The 10,090-nt window shown below is 37.9% G+C and overlaps 1 protein-coding gene across 1 annotated transcript in view; it reads left to right on the top strand.

Annotated features, from left to right (window-relative positions):
• The window catches only part of Dapp1 (dual adaptor of phosphotyrosine and 3-phosphoinositides 1), a 49,956-nt gene extending 47,812 nt beyond the window's left edge, over nt 1–2,144 (top strand). Inside the window, exon 9 of the mRNA XM_048813860.1 lies at nt 523–2,144. Within this exon, the coding sequence (XP_048669817.1) occupies nt 523–591 (69 nt within the window). The 3' untranslated portion in view covers nt 592–2,144. The remainder of the gene's footprint in view (nt 1–522) is intronic.
• The last annotated feature ends 7,946 nt before the right edge of the window (nt 2,145–10,090 follow it).

A 10,090-nucleotide genomic window follows, 5' to 3' on the forward strand; every position in this document is an offset into this window, starting at 1 on the left:
TTGTTCTGATGTATTTGATATTCAGTGAGGAAATACTTTGCCTTATGAAACCTTTGTTCAGATATGAATTAATCTCTTCCCTTTCCTATCCAAGTGACACATAATCATTATAAACAAAGTAAAAATATATCAAATGCACACTTTCAGATTTCTCCCTGTGCAAATATTTAAAAACAAAATTTAACCTTTCTCTGGTATTATTTACTCATTCCACTTAGCAATATATTATAAGCATCTTTCCATATCAACAATTTTAGATTCTTATCATCCTTTTTGATTCATTGAATAGTGTTGCATTTTATAGATTATTGTAAGCATTAGACTAATTCCAAAATTGTACTTTCTAGCAACCGCTTTATAAATGTCTCCTGGGAAAAATACAGAAAACCAGATTAACGCAGGGAGTGGGGCGTGACAATTTATAGTTGCGAGGCTTCTTTACTAATCAGCATGTCTTATTTAATATTTTAGAGATTATTCTTGATATCACTTTATAATAGATACACATGTGTTTTATTTCAGTCACAAATCAGAAAACAGCTCAATCGAGAGGAAAGCACAATCCGATCTCAGTCATTCATCTTTAAATAGATCTTTCTCACCAAAGAGTGGCCTTGGCCCTGAGCAAGGTGGAATGCTCCCTGGTATTGTGATACATAGCAGGATTCAGATGAAAGCTGACCAAGGATTTTTCTTCAAAAGCAAATCAAAAGCAGATACTGACCAGGACCCATATACCACGTTCACAGACTCTTGGGAAACTGCTGCCATTCCAAGATGTCGCCATGTCCAGCACACTGAAGCAATTGTTCTGAGAGAAATCAATGGACCCCCACCTCCAGGTCTGCTCACTCTCAGAACACATAATGCAAGATGAAGGGATTTTTGTCTTTACTCCAAGTAGTCCCCATGCTTGCTGACATGAGTTGTCGAGTTCCACTCTGGGTCAAGGTCAGCTCACTGACCTTGAAGTTGTGCTATTATGCAGGAAGTAAACAGTCGTATGTTTGGAAAGCTTAGACAGCTTCTTTATAAAGTATATGGAGATAGCAGACATCAAGGATTTTTTGAAGGAGAGGTTGTTTTTTGCTTTTTTGTTCTTTATACAAAAGTCAAAAACTGTTTCCAAAACTAAAATGGAACCTGCTTATTGTTTTTATTTTCTCTTCTAAAAGCCTTAGAAATCTAGTGTGTCTTTCACTTCTAATGATAAAACTATGAGAACTAAATGTCCTATGGGCAATTATGTGGGACAATAAAGGTACATGAAGATACAATTTAAAAACATCACTTGACCATTTTGGGGGAAATGTTTTGAAGCGTGAAAACACATAAATTGAGGAAGGGTAACAAAGTGGTAGATAACTTGTAGTTCATAATAATTATTATTTTATTTATAATAATAATAGAGGACATGTAAGCAGTGGGTTATCTTTATCTGTCATTTCTCCAAATGATCTGGAAGAGATTTCTCAAAGTGTGTTGTAACAGTCCCTTTCCTATAATGAGCTATATAGGGTTAACTTCTAAGCCCCCTGGGCCTTACTAAAGAGCAACTTCTATTGCCAGTTGAGGGAGTAACACTAAATCTACATGAAATATATAATAATGTGTTACACAGCTGTTGCAAAGCAGAGTAAGAAGACTGAAGTGAGAATGAAATGCTGGTGTCTAGAGTTCATAAGCAGATTCTAACTCTTTCTAATATCTTTATCGATCCTGCTTTTTGAGGCAGAAGTTTATGGTGCAAAGGTATGATATAACACTGCTCTTGCAGTCCCAAGGGATACCTTGTTAACCAAGTTCCCTCTATTATTTAAGCATTTAAGACTTGGAAATTACAGTACATATTGTATGTTTCAACAAGGTTTTTAATGTATTTCATATGTTTGTATTATATGGGATAAAATAGATGTCAAGTTAAAACGTATTATGTCAAGTTTGCAAAGTAATATCAAATAACTCTCATATACATCTATAGATGTATACTATACATCTCCTGTATGATTTCATGTATGGTTTTCTTAAAAACAAAGGTGTTGCTTTGTGTAGGTAATATTGATTTTGCTTTTTGTAAAACATACCATGTTTATTTATATTCTTTGTTTCTGTTTAATAAATAAAAAGCACAATTTTGCTGTTCATGTAGTAGCACATTTTTAGTCTTTGAAATTTAAAAGAAATACAATTGATGAATATCACAAAGCAATTATACTGAAGTTAAACTATGAGCCACAAAAGACTGGAAGTTGAAGAAGTAGTTTCAGTCCTGCTGGGTGTGATGCTGTATGCCTATAATACCAGCAACTCAAAAGGCTGACACAGAAGGATCACAAGTTCAAAGCCAGCCTCAATAACTTAGCGAGGGCTTCAGCAACTTAGTGAGATCCTGTCTCATAATTATAAAGAAATAAAAAATAAAAAGGGCTGAGAATGTGGCTTATGGATTAAGCATCTCTGGGTTTAATCACTAATAACATAAAGAAAAAAAAACGAAATAGTTTCATTCCTTCAGGAATTCTTAGTTAAATTATGGACAGGACAATAAACAGATATGTAGTGACAGTGCATAGAGGTAAATAATATAAATACTGTAAGAGAGGTACACAAAGCTATTTGATGGAAAGCAAGCTTCAATAGGAACAAAACCATTTGTGGTAGGTTCTGACATGGGGAGTTAATGCATATATCCACTAAGCACTTAGGACCAGGTAAGATTCTTCTCTGCAGTCTCCTAAATGGGTTATCTTTATCTGATATTTCTCCAAATGATCTGGAAGAGATTTCTCAAAGTGTTATAACAATCCCTTCCCTAGAATAAGCTGTATGGGGTTAACCTATATGCGCTCTGGGCCTTATTAAAGAACAACTTCTGTTGCCTGTTATGGGAGTAACACTAAGTCTACTTGAAATATATAATAATGTATTATACCGCTGTTGCAGAGTAGAATAAGAGGTCTGAAGTGAAATTTTAACTTCCTAAAGAGGCTGCACTTCCAACTCCTGAGAGGAGCCGGGTGAGGGGTCCTCAGCTATTTCTCCAAATCTAAAACCGGGGAAGATGTTTGTGCCAATGGCAGATCAGAGCAGGGGGATATGGAGAACAGTGAGTGAGGTGCCCATATGAGGCCCCATCTGCTAATGGTATGTGCTTATCTAAAATGAAGTGCCCCAGGACACTGTCAAAGCATTAGCAGTTACTCTCAGAATTCCCTCTGGGAGATCTTGGTACACAAGAGCAAAGTTCCCTCTGGAGCAGTAGAGTCACCCCCTTGGATGGAAAGTCCAGTACTGTTTCTGAGGGAAAGCAGCCCCATTCCAGAATCACTGGCTATCAGGACACTCAGTGGAGCAGGATCATCTTCCTCCACCCTGTGGCATGCAAGAGAATGAGTTGGGTGTGCAGGTCATGGAATTAGGCTTGTGTCCCACTTCAAGCAGACAGCAAAAGAATTATTCTAGTGAACATCAGTCCTACTTCTCTTCCCCTCCACCTCTGATTGGTTGCAGAGTAGACCCATGTTTTTACCAAACTCTTCCCAATCAAGGGTGCTATAGTGCCTACAGAGTGTCATGTGTGGGCCAATGCTCCGCTCACTACAGATTTGGCTGCCTGGCCATGATTTCAAAACCATCTGTAGGGGAGGACCAGATTTTTATTTTTTAAAATTTGGAATCTATCATAGAGATTTTGTAAAATTCAATTAAAAATGACTAGAAAAGTGAAATAAAAAGCATAAATATCACAAACCCAAATTTTGTTATCAGATTCAAGAGACATAAATTTACTATGTCAAATTGGTTAAGTTTTTAAAGCACTCACTCCCAATTTCTGTACTTATCTTGTAAATAGTGTGCAGAATGCCCCATCTGTTGAGCACATTTTGAGTAGCACAGGTCTAAGTAACTAGCAGGTGAAAGAAAATGAGTCTTCTTGAGAAAAGAATCCACCTAAAGGTAAAGAGGCAAAATGTTTGGAAATGTTTGGTTAATGGAATATGGGTATCATTATAGGGGGATGGTGATTCTAAACACATCCTTGCCTGTTACTTGGGCCTTCCTCTGCAAACCTAAAGGAGGTGTTTGACTCAAGTCACCAGGAGAGAGATGTTGAGATGGAAGTTCTATCATATTTAGAGTGCGACGACATCTTTGGCCTTCGTTGTAGGATCCAGCAGCCTCTGAGGGTACTCACACCCTCAGGCAGAAGTAGCAGCAATGACCAGGGTTGAGGGGCATAGCTTATCCCAAAGGGTGGGAACAAAGCAAAGTAAATTGGCAGATGCCACGTGTTTTAAGAGTACATGTGTAGCCAGGTGTGGTAGCAAAGGCCTGTAATCCCAGCAGCTCTTGAGGCTGAGGCAGGAGGATCACAAGTTCAAAGATAGCCTCAGCAACTTAGCAAGGCCCCAAGCAACTAAGTGAGACCCTGTCTCAAAAATATAAAAAGGGCTGAAGATGTGGCTCAATGGCAAATCAGCCCTGGGTTCAATTCCTAAATGTCTAAATTAATATATTTTTTAAAAAAAAAGAGTACATGAGAAGGGTTGTATGGGTACCCCTGGAAATATCTGAAATGCATTTGAGAGGGACTGGATTTTCCACAGGGGTGAAAAAACAAGAATGGAGACAGAGAAGTGGGCATAAGGGGGTCCGTAAACTTATCTTGTGGTTATTTTCTTAGTCCAGATACATGCTTGTCATAGACATACTCAACAACTGGTAAGGTCCCCCATTGATTCCTTGACTTGTGAAATGAGGGCTATTATAGCAAGAAAGGCCAATTGGAAAACATTAGAACTACCTCTGCCTGAGAAAATAATAAACAAAAGTAATACCACATTCCTGGAGGGACTTTAAAAATTAGTGCCACCATCAAAGATGGGGTAGAGGTGGTGATTCCTTCCACAACCCCATTCAGCCCACCAATTTGTCCAATGCATAAAACACATAAACTTACCCCAGTGGTGACTCCAATTGCAGCTGCTGTTACAGACATGATTTCACTGCTTGAGCAAGTTAACACACCCGTTGGCCTAGTATGCGGCTATTGATCTCACAAAAATAATTTTTTTCCCTCAATATCTGTTAGTAAATACTAGAAAGAGTTAGCTTTCAGCTGGTAAGACTGACACATCTTCACTGTTCTGCAGCCAAATGTTACAATTTAGTTCACAAGGACCTTGATCACATTTCCTCCCACTAGACATTACACTGGTCCATTACATTGATGACATTATGCCAACTAAACAAGAAGTAGCGAAAACCATAAGCACTTTGGAAAGATATTTTTGTCTCAGACCATGGGAAATAAATCCAACAAGAATTCAGGTGCTTTCCAACTAAGTGAAATTTCTGAGAGTACAATGGCATGGAGCCTGTCAAGATTTTTTGTTTCCTTGTACTGGGAATTGAACCCAGGGCTTCACATGCCAGGCAAGCAATATACAACTGAGCTACCATTCCTAATCACTTTAAAAATTTTTAATTTGGAACAGGGTCATGCTGAGTTGCCCAACCTGGCCTTGAACTTACACTCCTCCTGCCTCAGACTCCTGAGTAGCTGGGCTTACACAACAAGCCACAGTGCCCAGCAGGGTTTCTCTTTTAATAGCAAGAATAATTTACATTCAACTGCTCCACAACCAAAAATGTGGCACGATACTAATGGATTTTTTGGATTTAGAAGACAACATATTTCTCATCTTGCTTATGGAATTCAATGGTCTTACCATCCTGAAGCAGCTGGCTTGACAGCACGGTGGAATGGCCTTGATACTACATATGTCTAAATTACATGTAAATAATATTTTTTCCATAGCCAAGATGCAGAGTTATGGAATCAAGGGGTGGGAATGAAAGCAGCACCTCTCAATATTATCCCTAGTGTCCACTAACACAATTTTTTGCTTTCTGTCCCCATGTTCTTATACTCTGCAGATCTAGAAGACTTTGAAGAGGAATGCCTCCACTAGACACAATAATGATTCTATTAAACTGGACGGGCTGCCACTCTAACAATTTAGGCTCCTTGTTTCTGAATCAACAGATAAAGAAAGCAATTACTGTAATGGCAGGGGTCAGTGTCCTTAGTATTAGGGGAAATTTGGCTGTTACTGCACAAAGGAAGTTAAAAAAAAAAAGTAAGTCTGGAATACAGAAGCTCTGCCAAGGGAACCTTAGTACCATCAACCTCTATAATTAAAATAATGAAAACTTACAAAACCGAATTCAGGCAGGACGTCTAATGGCTCAGATTATTTAGGAGTAAAGATTTGGATTAGCCCACCAGGCAGAGGCAACAACAGCCAACATGCTTATTGAGAACAAAGGGAATATGGAGTAGGTCATGAAAGGTAGCTACAATCACCAGCCAAAACCATGTCCAGTTGGCAGAACTAGGACTGTGATTACATATTTGCTCCTTTTTTTTTTTTTTTTTTTGCTGTTTGTGTAACATATTATACACATACATATAGGTTGACTATCTTTTTTTCTTCTCTCCCATATCCTCTTATTATAACTTTTTTTTTTTTTTTTCCTGGTACCAGGTATTGCTTAACCACTGAGCCACATCCCCAGTTCTCTCCCCAACCCTTTTTAAATACATTTTATTTCAAGACAAAGTCTCACTGAGTTGCCAAGTGCCTGGCTAATCTGCTGAGGCTGGCTTTGAACTCAAGATCCTCCTGCCTCCCAAGGTGCTGGGATTACAGGCATGCACCCCCTGCTCATATTTTTTTATAATCTTACATAAAATGTACTAATAGCAGTTGACCTTACAACACAGAATAGCAAGGAGAAAAGTGAGCATCACCCATGAACCTCACATCTTCCTTTGGGGAATGGTTGCATATTCTAGGAATCCTCTAATGGAAATATTCTTGGTTGTATGTAGAATAGTTGTATCAGGTTAGAAATATGATTTAGTTATTATTTTTATTTTGAAGTTAAAATATGGTTTGAGATGCATACAGATGCCAAGATAACTAGGAGTGGACTCTGAAGGTTGTTTGATGTGCCAACTTGGCAAGTGCTTTAGTCAACTTTTTTGCCGCTGTGAATAAAAGACTCCACCAGCACAATTGTAATGGAGGAAAAATTTATTTGAGGGCTCATGGTTTCAGAGGTCTCAGTCCATAGACATCCAGCTCCATTCCTCAGGGCTCAAGGTGCGGCTTAACATCAAGATGGAAGAGTGGCATAGGGAAGCAGCTCGCGTGATGGTCAGAGAACAGAGAGACACTCCAGTCACCAGATACAAAATTTATACCCTGAGACCATGCCCCCAGGGACTCACATCCTCCAGCCACACCCTACCAGCCTTCAGTTACCACTCAGTTAATTCCCATCAGGGGACTAATTCATTGATTGGATTGAGGCTCTCATAATCCAATCATTTCTCCCCTAAACCTTCTTGCACTGTCTCCAACTTTAGCTTTTGGGGGACAATTCACATCCAAACTATAACAGCAAGGATAAACTGTTATTATTCAATCAAACATGAATCTAAATGTGATTATGAAGGTATTTTGTGATTATGAAGGTTAGTAAGATGTGCTTACTAACTACAATCTCTTGAATTTAAGTCAAAGAGATTATTCTCCATAATGTGGGGAGGACTCCTCCAATCAGTTAAATGGCCATAAGAGCAAAACTGAGGTTTCCAGGAGGAAAAAATTCTACTTCAAAACCACAGTAGCAGGTCTTGCCTAAAATTTTCAGCCTTCCAACTTGTTAGACAATTGGACTTGCCAGTCCTCACAAATACATAAACCATTCCTTGAAATAAACAGGATAAATATATATTCTAACTGGTTCCACTTCTTTAAAGGACCCTAATACAACTTTCTTCCCAAATTATCTCATAATTTTGTTTCTTGCCGAAATATTTTTATTAATTTATTTTTATTATTTTTGAATAGTTAAAAATTCAAAAAGTACAATGAAGTTTACAGTGAAAAGGCTCACTCCTGAACAGATAACCAGGTAATCTTCCACTAATTCTTTCTTTCATGCACCTCTTTGGAGATTATCTAAATATACAAATCATCTATCATAAACAACTTATGAATATACACATATATTTTTCTTCATACACATTTTATCATGTCAGTTTCAAACCATGCTTTTTTCAATGAACATTATGCCTTGGAGATCATTTCATTTCAATACCTGAAGCACTTCCTTATTTCTTTCTCCATTGGGAAAATGTAGCAATTTATTTCACCAAACCTCTATCTACAGTGGGAGATTTGAGAGTGAAAAGAGCACCATAAACAATTATGCCAGAAACAAAAGTACATATAAATTGGTGTTGTTCAAAAAACCAGAATTTGCCATTATCCTATCAAGGGTAGATATTTAGGTAGCTTCCAACCTTTGACAGTATCAAGTTGCAAAGTCTAGGCTTATAAATATGTAATCTCACACCTCTATATGCATTGGTAGGACAAATTGCTGGAAATAGAATAGCTGGACCAAAGATTGTGTTACTTCTACTAGCAAGACACAAAAAAATCTGTCACACTTAATGAATAATTCCTTCCCATTAATTTATGATGCCATCTTTATAATGTTTTCAGTCCTTTACAAAATTTTAGGAAAACTGTTTTGGGATTAGTTCATTCCATTGATCTACCTAGTTTTATACCATGCAACTAGTTTCATACTGCCTTCTAAAAATAATCTCGCTTTTTTCTCCTCCACTTATTTGTGCATTATCGTTGTACATAATGACGGGATTTGTTTTTACATATTAGTACATGTGCCCAGTATACTTTGGCCAACAGCCCTCCCTAGCACATCCCCATTCTCTCCCCTTGGTTCCCTTCCTCTATTCTGATAGCCCTTTGGTTTTCATGTGATCACCTCTACATTTTCCTTTCCTTTTTCATCTCTAGCTTCCACATATGAGGGAAACCATATTACACCTGACCTTCTGAGTTTGGCTTATTTTGCTTAACATAATGTTCTCAAGTTCCCTCCATTTTCCTGCAAATGACATAATTTCATTTTTTCCTTATGGCTGAATAAAACTCCACTGTGTATATAAAGCACATTTTCTTTATCCATTCATCTGTTGGTGGATATCTAGGCTGGTTCCATAGTTTGGTTATTGTGAACAGTGCTGCTATAAACATGGGTATGCACGTATCACTATAATATGATGATTTTGGGGGGGCGGTGGGGAGGTTCCTGGGGTTTTGAACTCAGGGGCACTGAACCACTGAGCCACATCCCCAGCCATATTTTGTGTTTTATTTAGAGACAGGTTTTCACTGAGTTGCTTAGTGCTTCAACATTGCTGAGGCTGGATTTAAACTCCTGATTTTCCTGTCTCAGCCTCCAGTGCTCCAGGCATGCACCACCACACCTGGAAAATTCTTTAGGATTGATACTAAGAAGAGGTATAGCTGGTTTATATGGTGGTTCCATGCCTAGTGTTTTGAAGAACCTCCATACTGATTTCCATAGTGGTTGTACTAATTTACAATCCTAACAGTGTAAAAATGTTCCTTTTTCTCTATATCCTCCCCAGCATTTATTATTGTTTGTATTCTTGATGACCGAAATACTGACTGAAATGAGATGAAATCTCAGTGTAAATTTGATTTGCATTTCCCTAATTGCTAATGATGTTGAACATTTTTCCATGTATTTGCCATCTATATTTTTTCTTTTGAGAAGCGTCTGTTTAATTCATTTGCCCATTTATTAATTGGGGATTTTTTTGGTGTCGAGTTTTTTATGTATTCTAGATATTAATCCTCTGTCAGAAGAGTAGCTAGCCAAGATCTTTTCCAATTCTGTAAATCCTCTCTTCACATTCTTATTTCTTCTGTGCAGAAGCTTTTTAATTTGATGCCATACCATTTCCTGAGCTTTTGGGGTCCCATTAGAGAAAAGTTGGTGCCTATGCTCCTATGTTGAAGTGTTGACATTATGCTTTCTCCTAGCAATTGCATAGTTTCTGGTTTAATTCCTGTACCTTTGAGTTGATTTTTGTGCAGGCTGTGAGATAAGGGTCTAGTCTCATTCTTCTATATATGGCCACCCAGTTTTCCCAGCAGCATTTGTTAAAATGGCT

This window comes from Marmota marmota, unplaced genomic scaffold (assembly GCF_001458135.2).
Source record: "Marmota marmota marmota unplaced genomic scaffold, marMar, whole genome shotgun sequence".
NCBI lineage: Eukaryota > Metazoa > Chordata > Mammalia > Rodentia > Sciuridae > Marmota > Marmota marmota.